The 23153-nt window shown below is 46.6% G+C and overlaps 1 protein-coding gene across 7 annotated transcripts in view; it reads right to left on the reverse strand.

Moving 5' to 3' along the window:
• LOC142592606 (putative protein kinase C delta type homolog) overlaps positions 1 to 23153 on the reverse strand; it is a 556922-nt gene that overhangs the window by 75092 nt on the left and 458677 nt on the right. For all 7 annotated transcript variants that reach the window (XR_012830738.1, XM_075704146.1, XM_075704147.1 and 4 more), the window contains 3 exons: positions 19644 to 19745; positions 16092 to 16456; positions 1574 to 1747 (listed from right to left, as the gene is read on the reverse strand). Coding sequence is in view for 6 of the 7 variants with exons in the window: in XM_075704146.1 (XP_075560261.1) it covers positions 1574 to 1747; positions 16092 to 16456; positions 19644 to 19745 (641 nt within the window). In the remaining variant the exon portion in view is untranslated. The remainder of the gene's footprint in view (positions 1 to 1573; positions 1748 to 16091; positions 16457 to 19643; positions 19746 to 23153) is intronic.

Consider the following 23153-nt stretch of genomic DNA (forward strand, 5'->3'; position numbering starts at 1 on the left):
TGCCTACACGCTAAAGCTTAACAGCTGACAAGCTGTGTGCGTACCATACTGGGCTGCATAAAATGGTCTACGTGGAGCAGATAGCAAGCTGCAAGCTGAAGCTACATCTAATACTTTCATTAGGAACTGACAAACGCCGATATTTTTTCGTCGGTCTTGTCGTGAGGTCCGATGCCTGCAACGCCGCTGGCGACCGTCCTTATCGCACAAGCGTGAAACCCCTCAAGCTTGAGGGCCATTAAGCCGGCGTTTTCAGACACCTGGCGCAGCTGCCAGGGCGCTGTTTCTGCAGCGCATCGGCAGTGACCTCGCGTGCTGCGTCATGAAAACGTGACACCCCCGTGTACTGTTACGACACTGTCCGAAGAACTTGAACGCAACGCCATCTTGCTATCGCTTCTAGTGCTTCACCTTTTGGGTGAGACGGCCAATTTGTCCGCTTAAACCATTAAAATACTCCAAGAAAGATTCCCGAGTTCAACGAGTATCAGCCACCGAGATTTAAGTTGTTTAAGAGGAAGCTTTATCTCGGGGCCAACCCCAATTTCCCCATTCACATATTTGCAAAACGCAAAAATTAATATATGAGACAGTGGCTGGACCGATTATAACAAAATGTACTGCATCCGATAGAGAAAAAGAAATTCTAGCAATTTTTGGAACCAGTACTTTGATTGAGGGCCTCGAATGTTTTATAGATGTTGCCAAATATTGATACGTTAAAGAAAATATAGCCGCCCCGATGGTTTACAAATCTGTAACTCTGCATCGAAAACAGATATCGCAGTTCCGTAAACTGCATCTGGTAAAGAATCTCAAGCGCAGAGATATGATGTACTCACAGCTTACGCAAAAGCATTACAATGTTTTAAGGACTCTACTAAAGCCTTACCTTAAAATTGGGGACTCATTACAGAGCGTTGTAAGACACATCGATTTTCTCCGCTTTAGATGAATTATCCGGTACCGCTTACCTAAGGAAGTGTGATGTTCATTTCATTGCTGAAATGCAATGTTCTAAACCTAATAATAATCGAGCTTTTGACCACTTGGAATTTTCAGTAATTTTTCTAAAGAGTCGAGCAGATTAGGAAAACCTTCTGCTAGAATTACTAGATTCTGTTTTGTTATATTAAATGCAACAAGCATTCTAAATTCGGCTGACAGTTGTCCAGAAAAACAGGCTCTCCTTTGCCACGCATTTACACAGAGGAGCTCCTGAGCTTAAGCTTCCTATTAAGGACCTATTAAATGTTCCGGCATAAAGTCTATAGGTGCAGCAGGTGGTCTGCCTCATTGGTGTGCGTCTATAGTAGCGTGAGCAAAACGAGAACGAGATAAAACGGGAGCGAACAGAAGGGCTTGTCTTTTCCAAGCCCTCTGGTCGGAACGTTGGCTCCTCGCTTTCGCCTTCTCTCTCATTTTGCTCATCATCTCGAATTTCCATCTCCCGCCTTTCCCGTGTTTTCTCTATACTAGTATGTACTGTATGATCGAAGACTTCATGGCAATCGTCATGGAGACGTTTTATATTTTGGGCCACCGTTCTTTCCCCTTCTGCACGCACACGCACCTGCGACTGGAAGGTGCAGAACAGGTTGCAGAGGAACGGGTGCTGCGTGCCCATGGCGAGCACCCTGCGCTCGATGAGCGTGCATTCGACGTCGTCGTCCTCCAGCACCACGTCCTTCTTGAGGCATTTGACCGCGTAGTGGCGCTTCGTGCCCTTCAGCTCGGCCAGCAGCACCTGCGACACCACAGCGGGGCAGGCGTGTTACGCTCTCGGATCCGGAATTGCGTGAGAAACGTTCGCCAGAGTCCGACCGTCTTTTTTAAATAAAGATAAAAGCATAGAAAGATATAAATATGTAAATTGATCAACGAAAACGAATGAAAAATGGAAATGCCCATGCCTGCGCCATCGCAGCACAACAGGAGCAAACAAGTTTTTTTTTTATTGAAATGAATATTAGGAGAGGTTGGCGCCTTTATGGTGGCACCGGCTACTCCTTGTCACTTGGCAAAGGAAAGAAATTTGCGCAGAAATGGAGAATAGCGACACAAAATATGACACTCAGTAGAACACTGGATGAATAGAAAATATACAGTCCAACAGTACATGAATCGCGAAGTTTTGTGCATGAGTTCAGTACTCGTACGCATATATAAAGTCAGATATATTGAACAGCCGAAAAACAGAACACATGTAATGCACTGCAAGTACTGAACAGAATTTTACATATTGCGTAAAATTTGGGATCACCACCTTAACCAACTATGATCCACGAACAACATTTATGTTACTCATTTAGCCTATTCGGATCATCTGATACTTAATATTTTCCGAAAATGTTGGCGCCCTCTAAAAACATCTTTAGAAGAAGAAGTGCTCTTTTCTGAAGGCCCGCAGTTGGCCTTGGGCCAAAAATGTTTTTTAGAGTGAATGGGCTTCTGTCTAATATCAACAAGTTTGCTCGCAGTACCCTTCTTTGTGGATCGCATTTCGCGCACTCGAGGAGATGATGCACATCTTCGTCTGGATGGCCACAAGAACACTGCGGACTAGAGACACGTTTTATCCTGTACAGGAAGTGTTTCGTAAATGCAGTACCAAGATGCAGGTGGTATACCAATGTTTCAAGTTTTCTGTTGTCTCAGATTTTCCGGCATTGATAAGTTTATAGATGGGTCTATGAAGTAAAACTCCGGGTTTTTACTTTGCTGATCAAACCAGGTAGTTTTGCTGAGGTTACAGGAAATCTTTCTCAGGATCAGACGGACTTCACTACGCAATAGGGGAAGATTGGTTGTGTCTGCGTTATTGTGTGCGCGATTCACAGCTGCGTCCGCTGCAGTATTACCAGGAATATTGCAGTGCCCAGGTATCCACTGAAATGCAATTACGTAGTTCATTGCGCTTGCTCTTGTAAGTTCTTTGAGCGTCTCACGCAATAGCAAAGTGTTCAAAGAATTTTTCTTATTGCTCTGTAGCAATCAAGTAACGAAAATATAAAATAAAATGACGTCTGGTTCGGACATTTCTGAAAACACCATCGTCTGGGGCCTAGAGGCACACGAGTCGAGTTGTTGAGCACAAGATCGCTGGTTTGACTCTGGCGGCCGCACTGAGGTGGCACTGGAACGGACAGCTGAACCAAGCTTGGCGGCCATGTTAAAAAAGACAGGCGAAGAAGGACCAAATTAATCCGAAGCCCCCCCAGCACGTCTCTCTCAACCCGCGATTTTGTTTATGTTGTCAAAATCAGCCACCCAATCACTTTCTGGCAAAAAAAAAAAAAAGAGACGATGCGCAGTCAAGGTCCTACAAGCGAATAGAAAGCGCGGTCACTGGCCTAATCTTTTATCTTTAATAGAGATGTTAAACACTTGTATTTGAAGAAATGGAACGTTGCTTCCAATCTGGGGCCGAATTCCCGAAGCTCTTCATTCGTTAGTGGGTATTGCAATTGAGCTGCCGCCTTAGCTAATATTACGTCCAGGAGCTGGGGTGTCACCAATTCTAGCTCAAGAACTTATTGTGGATACGGGCCCTGATCCTGAGATTTGTATTACTTCAACTTGTATGTCGGTTTGGCTTCTTTAGCATAGACTTTGATTGAAGTATACAAACCTGAAGCGCTGTAGTTGAATAACGTCATCGGATGTTAAACGCACAACGCTTAGCTAGCGCACCGTCCCGATTATGCCAAAGGACAGAGGATAGCCGACTGTCGGTGTGAAAAAAAAAATTTCACGTGAAGTAAGTAAAGAACGCCTTGCACAAGACTTAGAGAATTAAGAAAATTAGTAATTTGGACCCACGAACGCCATTGTAGAAAACATTTTCGAAACATTTATAGGCCTTATTTGTGACAGTTATGTTTGTGGTGCAACATGTATTTCTGGTAGGGGGCCTTGAGGTTTTAGTACTGTTGTGCGAATCGAATAAGCGAAACAATCAGAGGACAACTGAGCAATTCTTATCAATTGTGAATGAGATAGCGTTTATGTTCAGTTGAAGGACACTAAGCGGTCCATTGAGTTATGAACTCACGCTCAAGCGAGCGCGTTCAGACACTTGTGGCGTTTTTATCTGTCCTTACGGAGACGCAATTAGAATGTAGGCGACACCTTGCGTGGACAAGGAACGCGCAGATAACACAGTCTTTCGAGAGCGAAAGCGAGGGTGACGTGGCGTCGCGGTGATGCCCTCTTTTTTTTTTAATGCGAGGGTAAATGCCTCAGGGCATACAGGGGTATTGGATGGGGGTGAATAAGGATGATTGAATGAATGAAAACAGATTTGCTGACCTAATGAAGTCCAAAAGGGATCGATAATGCGGTCCCTGCGTCCAAGCAGTGTAATCGCTCGGATTATTCGGCGAGAGTCCCGCTGCTGCGAGGTGCCGGAGCCTCGCCGGTTTCAGTGCAGGGCCAACCCACAGCAGGTGGTGGATGTCGGCTTCAGCATTTCGCGACTTGCAGAGTGGACACTCAGGACGAGGATATAACGGGCGAAAGTGCGGCCAATTCCTAGCCACGGCAGGAGTGAGGGCAACCCCGACCCGCATCCTCCGAAGCGCAACCTCCTCTGCACGGATAAGACCGCGGGGGAGGTTTACAGCACACGGAGGTATGAGAGCACGTGTGCGGCGCCGGAGGTGCTCCTTTCTTGTTAAAATGAGGGTGGCATCATCTAGGTGAAAGAGTTGAGGCAGTGACGAAGGAGAGGTCGCTGGACGGGTTGCAGAATCCGCACGGCTTTGGAAGCTTAGAAGGTCGCGTGGGATCCACTCGACCGATATTGGCTGCGGGATGCGTGCCGCCTGAAGTTGGATCTGTTGGCATTTGTCAGGGCTGCGACTGACGCGTCGCAGAAGCCGCGTCACCTGGAGGGCATCAGTGCGGATGACGATGCGGGCCGTGGGGACCATGGGAAAGGCGGCCACAGAGCACAACGCTCCTCTGACAGCAAGGAGCTCAGCACAAAAGGAGGAAGGAGTTTCTTGGTTTTGAAACCGGGTCGTCTTATTAAGGGCAGGTGCGCATGGGCAATGAATTGCAGTGGTTGTTTCACAGTCCTGAATGCTTGCATCAACGTAAAGGATGATGGAGCCAGGCGACAGGTGGGCATCTTGAGCAATAATTCGGTCAGGAAGCGACTCCGCCGCGTGAGTTGATGTCGGGCGATGTATATCAGTTGGCTTGTTATCATTCAGCTGTACAAAACTCCAGGGAGGAAGAACTGGCGATGGTGCTGCTAGAAGGGAGTTCGTGAAAGCGTAAGCCCTGAGAGCACACGTTGCGTGTGAAAAGCTGGCCTTAAGCCTGCGAGCATCACGTCGCTGCTGCACCAGCTCATCTAGTGTGTTGAGCTGTGCATTTTCTTGGAGAGCCACGATCGGGGTGATGCGGGGAAGGCAAGTGATGACCCTCATTGCCTAGCGATTAACAGCCTCAAGGCGATACTATTGTGCCCTCGTAAAATGCTGGAATTGGGCTTGATAAACAAGGCGTGGTTGTACTACCGCCTTCACCAACTGTCGCGCAACGTATGAGCTGGCGCCGCCCGTTTTAGGAGCAATGCGCCTAATCAGACCCAACATCTGAATTGCCTGCTTTTTAGCGCTGGAGAGCCAAGCAGTTCCGGTTCCCGACTCGTGTACCATCAGACCCAGAATTTTTATAGTTGAACATTGTTGAAGAGGGGTTCCGGATAGATGAAGACGAATGGGTTTACGCCGGCCCCAGCGATTGGCGACCGACATGTAAGCAGATTTGCTGACGGAAAGCCTAGGGCCGACCGAAGAAGCGTAAGTCGCCGTGACATCTAAAGCTGATTGAAGGGCCGCGGCTTGAGTCTGCAGGTCGTGATGAGTGCTCCATACCGTGATGTCATCAGCGTACAACAAGAACTTTATGTCGGGTATCGTACGTACTATTCTTACCCTCTTCCCTAACGCAACACCTGGCACGCTACAGCGGCAGCATGTCTTCCCTTTCGCCCGTTCTGCTCCATCGAGGCGCGCTCATGACGCGCCGTCGCAGGCGATGGGAAATTAGGCGCCGTTTCTCTGCTACAGACCGCAGACGACGGCTTTTTCGCTCAGTGGGCCATTTGACGCTTTCACGTAAAAAAAACCTCATCACGCTGCTTAACCGCATGCCTCATAGCATCACAGCAGCGAAAACCCTCAATCATCGTCCATTTACATTTGCCTCGCGTCATTCGTCCGAAAAAAACAGAACAGAAAAACAGTCGAAAAAAAAACCAGTACAGCAGTGAAACAAAAATAGTGCACGCTATGTCTTGCTGCAAAAGCAGGAAAGCTTGATAAAGCAGCGCTGTGGTGCTTCAGCAATATCACGGCCCACCAACTAGCCAATCAGCAATCAATTAGGCAGCAAAGCTTGGCAAGCGGAACGCGAAAGGTTACCGACAGTAACTATGTGATGATTTGCAACGGCCTGTGCTTACGACATTGCGCTGGCCAACAAGCGCATGCTGTGAGTACGCTCCTAAGTTTATTTATTTATTTATTTGTAAATAGCCGGATCGGGCTATTGCAGGAGTGGGTGTGAAAGGCAGAGCAATTACAAATAATATATAGTACAGGCAATACGAACAATACAAACCAACAAAAACCGAAACTATTCAATGGCTGCTAAGAAAAAGTTTAAAGGAAGAGAACGAGTAGGGACCAGGCAAAGAATTCCAGTATTTGATTACACAGGGAACTAAACTGCATTTAAAAGTGTCTGTACGGGCAAAATAAGGTGCGATGTTCAGGTGACGGTGACTTCTAGTATTAGATGGTTTTGCGGGAGTTAGGTAATTATCTGAAGATATACGGGAGGAGGAGTCAATAATGCCATGGAAAAACTTCAGTGATTCCGTTCGTCGTCGATCTGAGAGCGGTTCTAAGCCTATGGATGAGAGCGCTGTATAAGGTGAAAAATCCCTATCGTACCTGCGGCATATGACAATGTGCTATCGTACCTACGGCACTGACAGCGTGCCGCCGACGGTCGCTGCAAGTTTCTTGTTTAGAGGGCAAGCTATGGCATGGTGTAGTCCAGTGCGGAGATTTTGCGGCCCTGGCCAGTTTCTCGCGAGATACGAACAATGGCGAGGTTCGGAAATGGCGGCTGCATGCTGCCACGTTGTAGCGACGGGGAAGAAAAGAGCCAGTTACAAAGTATGTGTCCGTAACTTATTAGGACAGTTTAAGTACGTGACCATAACTTGTGTGCCCAGAAAGACATAACTCGCAAAGTACAATGACAGCGGCGAGAGCGGTCGTCGGTCCTGGAAATCGAACTAATGGGCCAAGTGCGTTGGCTGTTTGTACGTGACTCACTGCACGTTCCAGAGCAATCGCTTGTGTCAGCGTATAATATATTACGTTTGACGTAATAGTTCCGCGGAAACCCGCAAGGTGGAGAGAAGTAATTATTAAAGGGAAAACCTGACATTCACCCGTTCGTAGCAATTGCTACAAAGGAAACCCATACGGGTTCCTCGAAAGGAAAGCTCCACAGTCGAAGAAAAATCCGAAAAGTTACAAAGGAAACCCGTATCGGTTTCCTTTGTAGCAATTGCTACGAACGGGTGGATGACTGACTTTCCCTTTAATAATATATAACGCAGAACACTTTTCCCGTCGCGCATACAGTCGGATCAAACACGCATCTTTTGCTACAAATTTAGCGCCAAATCAAGAAATTTCGGGTGCTGCATCTCTTGCGCCGTATTGCGTCGCGCGACAACGTTATATCAGGGGCAGTTCAAGAAATTAAAAATTCAGTGGCGATTTAGGGGTGAATGCGACAGAAATGCCTGAGCATTACATCGCACCTCTTTGACGTCCTGCCTCTTCGAGTAGCGAAGTGCAACTGACGGCAGTCCGGAGTGGACGACCGTCAGCTGCAATATACAGGTTGTTTCAGCGAACACTTTAGAAAATTCTTAAAGGTTGCCTGTGACAGATTGCAGAATTCTAGTTCATGAGGTGGTCTACTCAAAGCGGCGGACACTACTTGCATAAAAGATTAAAAAGCGTAATCGATTAATTAAAGAAATTTTACTAATTAGCTTATTAACTAATTACCTTATGGGCTATATGGGCGTTTTAGTTACTTCTGGGCTCGAATGCATTTTGTTAATAAAGTAACTGGAACGCCAATGCATTTCTCCGCAAAGTTCGGGAATTAAGATTGTCAAACTGGTGTCAGCCTGAGAATTCGTTCCAAGTGGATCCGCCTTGCGAACAGCGATACAATAAAATTTTAATATAGCCCATAATGTAATTACTTAAGAAGTTAATTAGTGATTCTTTTGAATTAGTTGACTATGAATTTCAATTTTTTTCCATGTCCGCCTCTTCGAGTAGGCCAGTTCATGAACTAGAATTGTGCTATCTCCCACAGGTAACCTTTAAAAATTTTTGAAAGTGTTTGCTGAAATACCCGGTATATACATGCAGACACACACGCACGCACGCGCACACGCGCACACGCACACGTACACGCACGCACACACGCGCGCACAAACATGTACACACACACACACGTGCTTGCACACACACGCGCACATACACACGCACACACATACACACGCGCACTCCCACACACGCACGTACACACACGCGCACGCATAGACACACATGAGCACATACACACACGCACACACACACGCACGCACGCATATACCTTTTTCCACTTTGACACTCGTAATGCTAACGCGCTAAAATATTCTTTAGGGTTTTACATGTCGCAGATATATTTGCAGTGCGAAAAGTAACAAACGTCAGAGGCGTGGCATATGCCGGCCCGAGACAGCTGATCGCCAATCACTCGCGCTGTTCGTCTTCTTCCATTGCGCTGCTCTAGTGCCGTGTGAAAATACTACTGCGCATTCGAGCTCTCTAGACTTTGCACTGACGCAATGTCTGCATATGTAACAAAAGTCTGCTGCGTTCTTCTGTTGGCAAGCTTCAGCCGAATTTAATGAACGCTATTTCAGACCGAGAACCACGGACTGCGGAGACAGTGTTTCTTAGCGACAACTTCACGCTTTTTTTTGTATTTATTAAAGTGAAAAACGAAAGAACATGTGGTTATGGCTAAGCATTTCATGGTGAGACATTAGGAGAGCTGAATGTGCCCAGCAAGGCCATGCGCAAAGAAGAAATAAATAAAGGAAACAACGCAATGTGTGGACTAAGTCATAGACAGGGCAAAAATAGAATGCCGCACAGCAAAGCAGCAAGTTGCGTAGCACTGAAACTCTTGGGCGGCGAAAACGCGGCTTTGTTCTGCGAGAATACGCCTGAGCTTTGCACATAGCCTTGCAACATAGCGGGTTAAATGTTGCGTGAGATATGCACAATGTACGAGAGGTATCACTTTTTTTGTAGGGCTGTGGGGAGGGGGGGGGGAGTAGGGGCAGGGCCGTCGTTTGATGAAAGGAGGAAGAAGAAGAGTGTCGAGGCAATGCACCACTCTTAAACGCAAGAAATCACAAAGGGAGCAGTAGCGTCAGTGGGAAACACGCTGCTGACAAAGCGTTATTTTTATGTCTTTTGGATGAGAAAACGAAAACTAAAGGTGAAAACTATACGAAACACGGCGAGTGGCAAACGCAGCGTGAACCAGGACCGTTGGTGCTCCATACCGTGCGTTCCAGCAGCTTCTCTGACGAGCAAAGCAGCGAGCTAAGCTCCACCGTATTTCATGTGGAAAAGCTTGTAGGCAAGGGACGCATTAAAGTGACACCAAACATGAACACTATATCTGTATCGAATAAAAGTAAGTTTCTTTTTAAATGCGCTATCTTCGTGAACTCGGCGCAAGGTTGGGGAATAGTAGGAACAGATGAATGTGAAAATTTGCTTTTTATTGTGCGTTTTCCCGCCTAAGTAGGCGAGCTGCTATTGTGCGGGAAAAGTTTCTAAGAGTTGCCAGCTTTGACTCCAAAGTTATTTGAACAGGCAACGAAGTTGCTATTTATAAGCAAACATTCCATCATCACAGAGTAAGATCTGTCATGCTTCTACCAAGAAGCTAAATGCTGGAACTTAGTGTGGCGTAGTCACCATTGTTTAGATTCATGTTATCTTATCTGATTTACAATATATTGCAGGCCAAGGTGTCGCCCATGAAGGAGTGAAAAATGTTTTAATTCGTAGACCACAATGGCAAAGAGAAGAGCTAAAAATTATGTAAAAACAGAAGAAGTAAATATTTAATAAAATATAGCCCTAGTAAGCAAAATTAAATAGAATGTAGGCAGTAAAAAACATTGATACAAAAGCAAAAGCAAAGCAAAAGCAAAAGCATAGGAGTCAACATAAGCCGACCAGTTTAGTTGCAGTTTATGTCTCCAGATTTGAAAAACAAATTTTAGGCATGCTAGCTTTCTTCTGGTATTTAGAGTGTTAAGATTGTTTTTCATTAGTTTGGTTCGTGAATCGTGATGGTGATGCCAAATAAATACGAAGCGAACTGCGAGTCTATCGATATGCACCAGCTTATTAACTATTTGTTTTGTGAAAACGCTTCTGTGAGTCTTTCTTTTTTTTCTCTTTCTTTTTTTCACACGAAGGAGTCCAGGTCGGACTACAACCTATTGTGTTTTTCGCCCTATTTGTGAGCTGTCGTTCGTGTATTTATGTGAGATGACATTACGTTCCAGTGCGTTGCATAGAATTTGCGTTGCGAGCTGTTTTTTAATGCATTTAATCTGTCACCTAACTTCAAGTCCTGATTTTTCTTTTTTGTAATCTTTTGTTTGTTCTATGCTGGTTTATTATTTCACGTTTAGCATATATTCGTTCTTTCAGGAAAGGAGCAGCTGCCGCCACTTAAAGGTGCGAATATCGCCTAAATACCAACTAATAAAGATAGCTTCTATTCACAGTAATACTTCTAGGTTATATATTCCAGTCTCAACCAATCTGATTTCCTATTAGGGTAAACAAAAAGATGTGTTACCTCAAGACCAACTCCAACTTTCGTATTCAAAAACGCGTGAAACGCAGAAATGAGCTCGGACAACCGCTGAAGCGAATTGAAGAAAATTTGTTGCACTTAAGAATGAAAATTGTATTCTGCGTACCGCAAGAACGTTTTCTTCTTGGGCAAGTTTACAAATGTTTACAAAAATCTGTAAGGAAAATTGAGCGGCAACTCTGCGGAAATATAAGGTGAGACAGTTTTAGGCTGCATTTGTAAGAGAATCTGGAACGAACAAATATTGACACGCGGACTTGTTCATCTTTTTCGGGTGAGCGCTTTACACCGTCTCACAAATGTTATCGCTCAGAGCAGGACGCGACAGCATATATCGGAAGTTTCTCGAATGTTATTGGTGGTTCTATTTGTCACCGAAACTTGTGTATTCTGATTGCGTGTACGACATGAATTGTGTAGAACTTTCTGGAAGACAAGCAGGCACCATCGACTACTCCGGAACCTTCGATGACTCGCGTAAAAAGCCGACGCGCTTGATCGGCAGATCAGATTTCGACGATCGCCGACCGTGTTCGCCGTTGTCCCCGTTTTTTGACTGTAGCCTATTTTTGTGGGCACAAGTTCGTCCAATAAAAATTCAGTTTCATCATTCAGTTTTACAGCTCTATTACTCACCGTCACTACTACGTGACAACATGATATCCGAGTTCGCAGCCTATATGGTAACGTCACAATGTTTACGAGCGTTTTGCAAAAGTCCTACTCACAAACAATGGTATATTTCAAAGCAGTGCATAATAAATGTTATCTGTTTTAAATGTCGCAACATTTGCAGTTTACACGGTGTTTATATTGATAGTCTTTTTTTTCGCCCAGAGTTATAGATTCCTAGAAATTTCTGCCTAGTCATTCTTCAATTTTGCAACTTTCGTCTTTTTTGAAAGCAACTGAAGGCAAATAAAAAAATCTACTCCCCTCAGTCGGTACTGCTTTTTTAACTGTTTCTTTTAAATCCAACGAACTTCATATAATTAGCTGCAGTCTATGCCGAGCCGCGGATACCGGAAACGCCTCTGTTCCCGCATGTTTAGATAACAATTCGTGAGCTAAGTGTTCCTCCTGATGGCAATCGCTATTTCCTCTGCATTGGTTTTTTCGCAGACGCCGGAACCACTCTCGTCACCCGGTTATCTATTTGTCACTGTGCTATTCTTGCCTCACCTGAACCTTCCCCACTTCTTTACGCTCAGCGCCTCTAGTCATCCGCTTTAATAATAAAAAAAACTGTCAAGTAGGCAATGTTCTTTCCTTTGAAAACAAACAAATATGACCTCCTATAGGTGAGGAGAGCGTTTGATTGGGCTGTTCAAACAATGCAGTGAGTCATCCACAGCGTGATGCTTGCATCGGTTGTTACGTGAATTTGACGTCAGGGGATTGGAATAAATCTATTACGAATAGTTTTACGTCATATGACCGCACTTGATGTCGGCATTTTATACTTCATATAATGAACCCCCAAACGAAAAAAGTAATACGAGGATCGCCATGACAAGGGCGCCCTCTCGCGCGCTCATAAGACCCGAAGAGTTCTTGATGGCGCGCTCATCCGGGCCAGCGGTCTCTCCGCGTCTGTTTTCCTTCGAAGATTGATGCGTTCTCGCGGCGTATGGCGGACAAGCCAGCCGCCAGATGCTGCCACGCCCGGTTCATTTGTCTTACTCTGGGGGACAAAACGAGGCCTCGTCCGCTCACTACGCGGCACCGGAGTTACATTCACGGTGACATTCCTCGCCCGAGAAAATTGGCGACGCATGATCGAGGGCCGTCGCGGCCACGGCCGAGGACAGCCGCGATTTCGCCCGATACGCGGCGGTGGTGCCATGGCTGTACGCATCCGACGCGCGAAGAGCGGCAAACAAGTAATCCGACTTCTCGACAGGCGAATCGACTCTAATATTTCAGTCGAGGAAACAAGCTTCCCCCTTTCGGGCTTCCTCCAATTTGTTCGCGCTGACTGGTGAACTCCGGGCGAAGTCAAGGGGGGCTATTTATAGCAGCTGTCAACGACTTTGCTTTTCGTAGTGCGAAAGAAAGATAACAGCTGGAGGCACAAACAAGGCAGTGTGGAAAATCCCACACCACAGAGTCCTATTTTCAAAGACGGCATCAGTGTTCTGATAAACGCTGGCACAATGATCGAGGGCGATCGCGTGCTATGAAACGACTCTCAACGCTGTGGGTCTTTAGCCGTGACAGTGATATAATCCGCGAAAGGCAAAAAAAAAAAACAGGTCTCAGAGGCGACGTAATCCATGCCCTTTATGGGAAAGCCATTAATGGCACTTTTCTGGTTTCCGTTTATTGAAAATGGCAAGGGGTACGGGGATCAATGGTCGGCGCCTCCACCACTTGATATGAGGCCGACCGCATTACTCATATTGAGAACACGTTTACGGTCGAATGTGAGGATGATAAATGGACAGGAGTTTATTATTGTCTGAGCCCAATCCCAGGATGTGTTCTGTCAGGCAATCGTTAAAAAATTTGGAGGACGCTCAAGCTTTGCGTTTAAGAGTGGAACGCGATAGCATTCAAAGATCCCTGACTGGTTCTCACGCTTGCCGGCAACTGCAGCCTACGTAACCGGAAATGCTTATCTTGAAACGCTGGTGGCGAACGCTATGCACAAAGGCGCGCTTTCTGGTAGAAACATGGCCTCTTGTGTGGGCCGCAGATGCGCGGAGGAAAGCGCCATCTGGATAATGTTGCACGGAACCGGGCGCGCCGCTCTATGACTGGTAGAAACGCCAAAAAAGGGGTTTGTGTTTGAGTTTCCACGCAACACAATTATGTTTTCTCGTATATTCAAATTACAATCCGACGCTATCATATCTGTAGGTTGAGTGTAAGCCATACGTAATGATTTTTCCGACGCACTTTACTTTGAGAAATTCCCTTATTTCGGTAACGTTTCTGCGCTACACAGAGGGCTTGCGTGGTTAAGTATGCGTCGTTCGGAATGATACTACGCTCACATGATGGTCGGCGTTGGACGCGGGACGTCGATATTGGGTTTTCTGCGACATACGGGCCCTTAACGCTGTCGCGCTAAATCTAAACTTGCGGCGCAATAATTATTTAGTGCAACTTCAGCAACGCAATTTCTTGTTCAAGCAATGTCCAGCTATGAAAGTTATCGACTGGAAGAAGCGGTATTTTACTTTTCTGCAGAATCGATGTTTAAAAATTTGTTTTCGTAAGAAAAAAATTTTTTCGACTGTAATGCTGCTCTACATTGCAGGCAGGTGCAATACTGTCTTGCCGTGTTCCGTGCGGCATCGGTTGGATTGAACATGCATCCTGCAAATGTGGGCTCGCCCTTCTTGAGGAAGAAAAGATTATTTTTTTCACTAAGTACTGTAGTCCGAGTCGTCTTCGCTTGAGGAGGCGGCCCTCCCCGGCGGCAGCGAGCGACGGCTTCCAATGGGAGGCAACCTTCGCCTGTTACGATGTGCTTTGTGAGGGTAGGGGCCGTTCGTGCCTAGCTTCATTTCAGGACTCGTGAATAAAAAAAAACTGCATCGTTGGTGGTAGGATTCGCACAAGAATTTCTAATCGAAACAATCCATCCATCAGGCGATAGGCGCAAGTATGGCCCTACAGAATAAAGCTGTCACATCCCTGACCGCTGGCGCGTGCATCAAGTCGCATGGAAACAATTTGCTTCTCTCGTGCAAGGGCGCGCCCATTTGGCCATCCTTCACTCATGGAAGCTGATGATTTCGAAGGCTCAGTGGCGCTGCACCACATTCGGGATCGGCACAGGTCGCAACGGAGAAAGCGGTAACGTTTGACAGCCATAGTGCAATAATGCATTCGCCGGGTCATCGTTGAGTCCATCTTCGTTGCTGTAACGTTGTCGTTACACACATGCTCACGTCACGCGCACAACTGCTCGGCATACATGGCCATGGTGCGGCATCTGATCATGCGATGCAGAAACTGAAACAATGCTAGGTAGTCTGGAACGTGCAAAATGCTTCGCATAACATTGGCTCCCGCTGTATGTGAGATCTGGACAACGTTTTCTTTTTCTCCTCATTTCTTTCTCGCCGTTCGTTTCTTACGACTGGCTTCGTTTAAACCACTCCACCTCCGCGCTGATTTATCGATGAATTGAGGAGCGTGGAATCAGCCAGTCATTGCAGTTGGCAGCGATTCCTCTCTGCTATAGCACTGACGCAGAAGCGATGGCACCTTTGTTTTGTAAACCCGCTGGTTTGTCTTCTTTTCCCAATCATTGGTTGCTCTTTTATGTAATGTGTGCAACACCGCCAACTGAAGGTTAAACTGCTGTTGCTGAGAGACAACTTCGAGTGGCAATTTGCTGATCAGAAATTCAGTAACTAAGGGGTACAACGAAAGCTTATCTTCCTTTATAAACTTTTCGCAAAGCCTCCTTGAAATTTGTGCGTCAGTCACTGGCGCTTCGAAGTGCGAACCGCAGAGTGCACGGTTTTGACGCAGCTCAGGGAAAAGCAAAGGGCGCTAAGATATATGGCTATCCACTGCGGTCTAGTATAGTGCACCGAAATGAGTGGGGAAGTGAGCCACAACAGCGAATACCGGAACACAGTGATGTTTTGCGTTAGCCACTGCACTTGCCCGTAACCTTAGGCAGGAGACCCCTCTACGACCTAGTGCTCTCGGGCCTCCTTCTGCGTATTTGTCTGTATGTGTTTCTTTGTTTTTTGCTATGAACGTTAAGGTATTTGGGGTACGTTAAGGACCTTGTTTACGTACCCCTACTACTGCAATCCTTAGTCGAGCTCAAACAATGCATCAGTGCTGCAGTGCAGACAATTGACCAGACTACGCTACAAAATGATTGGAATTAGCTCGATTATCGTCTGGACGAGTGTTGTGCCACCAAGAAGGGACATATTGAACATTTGTAAAGGGTGTTAAAACTTGGTGAGTTTGTGGTTCTTTTCGCACATCTTTCATGCGTGTACTTGCAACACTTTTGAAAATATAGCCTTTTCAAAACGAATGAACCATTTGTGTTAGGCCTGTATTATATGCGAAGGCAAACTTGTAAGCAGTGATCTCACCTTGCCAAAGCTGCCCTTGCCGAGCACTTTGAGCAGGTTGAAATCCGTCAGGTTGTACTTGCGGAACTTGACGCGCTCTTCCTGCGTCGGCGTCTGCGGCGCTGACCGGCTGTCCGGAAGTGGCGGCCGCGACCTTGCTTCCGCTTCCTCGCCTCTCCTGTCAACTTCCTTGCGCTCGTGCTCCTGGTCCTTGTACTGCAGCTGCTGCCTGACCTCGGAAATGTCCGCGATCGTCGATGACCGGCGCGGCGAGGCGGGCAATGCAGGCATCGGCGCAGCCTCTTCCGGAGCTCCGGAACCAGCCGCACGGGTCTTGCCTCCGCCTCCTCCGGGTGTCCCCGCCGCAGGCGGAGAGGTCGCCATTTCTGCGAGGTGGTGACATGTTTATGGACAGCATGCATGACCTCCCCAGCACCCATAGACAAAATCTTGTACAAATTCGGGCAAGCCCTTGGATAGAGTGGGTGATGTGTGCTGAAGCCATTGCAGAGCAATTAAATAAGTAAGCGTACAGAGGAGCAGAAAACCTAGGCTCGAAGTGGCGCTACGCCCTTGGCACCTGTGGTATCCATTGCAATGTGCTTTGTGTTTGTTCCAATTGTGTTACAAGGGTTTCAACGAATATACTTTTTCGCTTTGCTTGAAGAAAAGTCGAGTAAGCGCGCGCAATCTTCAAATATATTTCGCGGGGGAACAACACAAGTGTTGTTAATTTTGTTTACGCCTTGGAGAAAGTGAGATCTCGCGCATTTTTTTACAACGTGAGCTTGATTTCCCGAAAACAAATATCTGCTTCGTCGTGCTGCCGGCGAAAGCTTATGGAAGATGTTTCCTTAGGCGTGTTGCCCGGTATGCAAAATCTAGGGTTAGGTATACCACATTTGACTAAAAGAGCTGTTTCCCTAGGATACCGTACCTTCACAATTTCCGTGTAAGAGGACGTCGTTATTGAAAATGCGAAACTTTCTAGGGTTCTGTGCGGACGTGTTTCTGCAGGCGGTCAGTGCCCGCTCTTGTAGCTTCAAACGTCATATGAATTCACCAGCGATATTTTGTTCTCTGGGCTGATGTCAAAAATATTTTTCGCCTCCGCGATATAAAGCTGACGTAAGACTCAAAAAAATAATTGACGAGATTCACTCCAAATCGAGCCATCACAACGCTTATATTAAAATTAAACACAGGTAGACCCGAATTAGGCGAATTGACCGAGACAAGCTCCCGAATTGACCGAGACAAAAAGCAATGTTTGTCGATGCGATCCACATCATTGGCCAGTGTCCTAACCACAGGCGGCGCGACACGTCGACGCTAGGCAGCAGCCGAGCTAGCTGCTGTTGCTCAGCTGAGCAGTAACAGCGCCCTAGTAACCACCAGGCGTCTCCCAACGCTGGTCTGATGAAGAGTGCCTCCAGTGGCCTCGGAAGCGACGCCCATCGACGGTGCACGAGGTGCATTCAACGCAAAAACTTTGGCAAGTGTAGCTTCAAACTTACAGTCCGTTCAGGCCACTGCGTATAGCACGATGTGGTTCACACGCAGCTTCAAAATATAAACTCTAAACTCCGCTTCATACGTAGCAGGCAACGCTACGAAGGGCAGACATACTTTTCTAGCTGTTCGTTTCCACGGTTCAAGACTAGTGCGTCACATATGAAAGGAAGATATTAGGTACGTGCCCACGTAATTCGAAATAAAGTTAAGCGCCGTACTTCGACGCACACACACATGGGACTGCCGCTTACATAACCTTATAAGTACTCTTGAGGAGATACAGAACCGGGCTGCATGCTTTGTTGGAAAGAACTTCATGTTTCAAAGCAACGCCAGTGCGGAAACGAATTCTCTCGGCTGGTCGACGCTTGCTCTCACGTGGGACCTTCTCTCGTATTTCTTTTTTAAAAGATGTATACCTCTATCACACAAAACTAAATAAGGACGCCGACCTTAAACGGCCAACGCCCACCTCACGTCGACTTGACCAGATGCTAAGACAAAAGAAATGTAATCTCGTACGCTTACTTTCAGGAATTGTTTTTCCACTGCACCGTATAAGCGATTGAAATCGAATTCCCCGGAACGTCATTGAAGTTGTCGACAGCGACGAATTTGCCATAGCCCTACGTAATCATGTTTTAATGGTAGTTATCCCCATTTATACAACTTCATGCATATTTAATCTGTATTTTTTCATTTGTCTCTGTATATTAATGTTATAATGATTCCTGTATAGTTATTGTTTTGCAGTCTGTTTCACTGTATATCATCTTATGTATAAAATCTCCTCCCCTCCCCTACAGTAATACGGCGAATGTATTCGAAACAATAAATAAATAAATAAATAAATAAATAAATAAGACATGACGCATTTATTGCAAGAGGCCATCGGATATCTCATTTGCCACAGAACGAGCGAAGCAGCACATTTCTGCAGCCAGCATGCAGCCACAACGCATCACTTGCGCCGCGACCGAAACATAGTGCGTCGTCTACTAGAAGCACAAATGCGCACCAGTAATATGTGATATTACGTAACGTTCCGTGATGAAGTTGTAGTTGAAATATGCGAAGTAGTTATTTAGTAGGGAAACGTTGCAGATCAAGAACAGCAGCGCTTCGAATCACGCGGAGTGAGACTTGTAGGACCGCACTACTTGCGTAGCTTCCGCAGTGTTGCCTGCTACGTGTAGAACCTGCAGTCTACGTGAACCTACGTGTAGGGTGCAGTCTGAGCGCGCGCAGTGCCCATGCCAGCAGCGGAAGCCAGGGGACGTGTTCTCGGAGGACCACTTTCGGCGGTGCTGTTGCCTTCGCGTGACGTAGTGCTCAACCAGCCGATCAGCTCATGCGGCTATGCTTAACCAACCAATCAGCGCGCGCCTGATGGCCGAGGCGGTAGTATCGCCGAAAGCGATCGTCCCAGAATCAAGGAGGTCTTAAAAAAACGCAAATTTTCTTAAACCTCCTTGCCCAGAATAGGTCCCCAGACTGCCTTTCTCTTTAGAGCCAAACGCACAGCGCGTTCCTCGCGCCTATGAAGACCTTCTAACCCTGCACGCGCGGGCGGTGGATTCCCCAGTGAATGTGACAGCACGACGGCGGCGCCGACGGCGCCAATTCGCCTGGAGCGGCCATTTACTTGATTTTGCATTAAAAGCACAGCGACCACTAAACTTCGGCATATTAATGCTCTTGAAAAAAGACGGTGGCAGGCGAGAACTCCTGCAGGACTTCAATTGGTGTGACATGAACGTAACAGCGCTCTGAGACAAAAATACAACAGAGGCAGAACTACGAGTGCGGCAGTCAAGTTCAATACCACCGGTTTTTGTTAAGAAAATGACCAGACACGTGATGATCGAACGCTTGCTGCGTTTTCTTTCCTCTGTGTTCATCTGCTTGGTGCTGCAACTAATGAGTGACAGATTGTTTTAATTAGGTGCTATATTTAGCGTGGCCTTAGCTTACTTAGGTAGGTTGAGCTGAGAGAACGAGACGTGCAGTTGCTCGTAAGCAACTACATTCTTCGTAAGCAGTGAAAAAAGCGCTCACCTTTCTTGACCGTGGCGAGCACCTCGGAGAGGAGCTTTTGGTTGACCCCGCACAGGTTGGCCATGTGTTTCTCGCATTTCTTGTGGCAGTTGACTTTGCATTCTGCATACAAGACGGCAAAGAAATGGTGTGAGAACGGCATTGACCCCCATGAACATGTATCGGAAACAGTTCTTAAGCGAGGGTTACGACTTAGGCTGCTTCGTGGGGCCTTTTTTGAAACACAACAAATATAACGCGAAAACTACAGGACACAATGGGGGGCCACTTGACTCGTAAAATGTGCTTGTATAAACACGTACAACCCCACGCAGATTTGGCAGTTTCGGCGCTCTGATGGCGATAGCAAGGTTTAGCGTAGCGCTTGGATTCTTCGGACGGTGTTATAACTGCACGCGGGTGCGACATGTTTGCACGACGAAGCGCACAAGGCTTCTCCTGCAGAAGAAAAATCGTCCTGGCAGCTGCCAAGCATATCGCGACGCTAACGTGGTGAAGAGGGAACGCAAGTGGCGTTTCAGTCGTCGCATCATGACGGTGCACGAGATGAGGCCGACGGGAAGACCGTCGGGGTTGCTTAGCGCCCAGTGAAGTATTCGACAACGTTCGCTTGACGTGTACTGCCCGCGCCAGTCAAGGGCGACGCTTGCACAGCGGCTCAGCGAGAACGCTCGTGCGCCTATAGTGGCGTGCGCACAACGCTCATGCCAGCCGCGGAAGGCAGAGCACTGCCCTGGATCCGCTATCGAGGACGTTCCTTGATTTCTCGTGTAACTAGTAACAATTCATGCATGTAGGACACACTTTCTCGTCATGGCATCCAGTTACAGTGTTTTTACAGTGAGATTACAGCCGTCAGTAGTAAAGCGGTAAATCGGATCGAGTAAGTACTGCATATGTAATAACACTAGCCACGTTCACGTCTTGGCTACCGATCTACAAACATTATGTTTTATAGCTTGAATAAAAGATAGGGTGGAGGCATGCCTTGATAACGCACCAAGTCGTTTATTTCAAGTCGTTTGTTGAGTGATACATTCTCCATTTCGTTTCTAGGTGCAGAGGGAGAGAAGGTTTAATGAAAAGAAAAGTGAAGAAGTTGGTCGGAGGGGCGCATCTCTGGCCTGATACTCCACCCTGAGATAAAGGAGAATGGCAAACGAGGAAAGTAATTTCTGCCACAAACTAATCGCCGCATATGTTTCGACAATGTCTTCGCCTTGAGGCAGCTTATATGCCTGCTTCTTGCAATATACAAGTAGGAAAGTCGCAGGTTCGCCTCAAAAGGCGAAGCACAGTATGAAACAACTGCACGAACGTGCATAGTTCTATTGGCCGTATAAATAACAGTAAACACTCGCTTACTAATTAAAATAACAAGCACGGTGTTACGCGCGAACAGGCGAATATGACACAGATGTGACTCGATGACCGCGTATAGTCAATGTCACAACGCTGGCGAAATGAAGAGCGTCGGCAGCGGGGAGCTAATGCTTTGCGCTGCCTTTCACTTCAAGGCATCTCCGAAATCGAGATTACGCAACCTCGAACACCAGGTGCGCTAGAAGACACGGCACGTGGAACCACCAGCCATCTCTGCTCCCCTAGCCATTTCACTCGCCGCAGGTTACCTCCAAGAGAGCGCTCGTTGTCTGCGCGCTCTAACTTGGAAGTCTCTAATTGAAACATGCCTCCCTTGTTTGACGTTGAAGGCGCTGGTGGTGACACATTTTCAGAGCGGCTGCAAGTGCGTTTGCCGGAACACGGTTGGCAGACGCAGACCTGGCTCCTGCGTCGACGAACGAGGGGCGCACATGCGGAATTGCGCCGACGACGCATGATTTGCTGTCGTCAACGCTTTGCTGGTTTACGTTACCTCTGTAACTCCAGGTACTCAACGTTTACGCCTTTCAAGGGTTATTCACCCCTGCTGGCGGAAATATTGAAGGGAGAAACTGTGTGGCAGAAATTACGTGACATTTCATTACTGAGGACACTATCGTGCACATGCCGCCCATTATCACGGTACGCTTGATGCTGCTTATTACGCTAGAGTAAAAAAAAAATTGTCACCATCGATTTTGGTGTCTGAACGCCTTTAAGAGCAACACTTAAAAATGCTTATCCCGTTCAGTGCTCCGCCATTTCGGCAAACAACCAGTATTTTTCTCATAAGGCACGCTTTCTCTTGATTAAAAGATAGCCCAATTTTAAATTTTGTTTTCTAGCATAAATATATAGGCTAGAGGCACGCAATTAATAGGAAAGACATCGAGTTTCCTGTCACATCACAAACTTTCTTTTCCTGAAGAGACCCTGAGGAGAAGCCACACCCAATCTTGAGAAAAAGATGTGGTTTGCGACGACGAGCACAACGAGAACAAAGTACCCTGTTCCCTGCTTTTACCTTGTTCTCGTTTTGCTCATCGTCTTGAATTTCCATCTCCACTCTTCCTCTTGTTTTTCCTACAAACAAAAAAATAATACTTATTGTCTGAAACCTTTTGCCGAGCTGAAGACGCACGACGACTTTACTTGTTTGACTTTGGTTGAAGGCTCATACCAGGATGACTGTTTTGTGCGTGCCATCATTGTTATTCGTATCATCACCACTCCTAATCACCTCCTTCTTCGGGGCGCTGTCGCGTGGTTTATCGGAATTAAAAGAATTGCTTGAATATTCAGGAAAAAAAATTGGTCTACAATGTACGCTGTGAAAGTGGTTGGACAGCGAAGCAGTAAACAACTAGAATTACATTACCCTTTGCGACGTAGCTTGAAATTATTCGCATGGCGACATTCACGTGCACTTGACCTAATTGTTAGCCTAAGACGTTTCAGCGTCCTGCGACTTGGCTTGCGCCGCTGCCTCGTGCACTTAACCACACCTTCGCCGAGCCTCGTATGCTCTTTGGGCTCAAGGAGTCCTCACTATACGTGACATAGCACTGCCACAACACAAATCAGTTGCTAGGCGGGTTCTTTATATATATATATATATATATATATATATATATATATATATATATATATATATATATATACGAAGACAAATCAAAAAGTCTATGCCCCCACATTCGTGATTAGCCAAAATAAGATACACACAGGCAATTACAAATATACGTGCTATTCTACGTACCTTACACTATATTTATACATAGTCCTCACACCGGTTCAGACATTTGTCCCATCGCAGCACTAAATTTGAGATGCCCCTGTCGCCGGTCAGCGACGCACGCGGCCTCCCCGAACGTACACTGTCATGCTAGTCTTCACGGCCTTTTGCGAATCAAAAATACTACCACCTCACAGTTTTAAAAGCGAGATGCCTTTTCCTACATGTGGGCTGCATTTCCCTTGGGATCTCCATGGGCATTAGCTCGCGAGTTTTGGTAACCGAGCGGTGCTCTCTGACCCCCGCTGGTCGCCCTTTCCAATTATAGCAAGAGGAATTCTGGCTGACCAGCGTTTCACGCGCCAAAGTATGGAACGCTTCACAAGCTCCTTCGC

Source organism: Dermacentor variabilis, chromosome 9 (assembly GCF_050947875.1).
Source record: "Dermacentor variabilis isolate Ectoservices chromosome 9, ASM5094787v1, whole genome shotgun sequence".
Taxonomy (NCBI): domain Eukaryota; kingdom Metazoa; phylum Arthropoda; class Arachnida; order Ixodida; family Ixodidae; genus Dermacentor; species Dermacentor variabilis.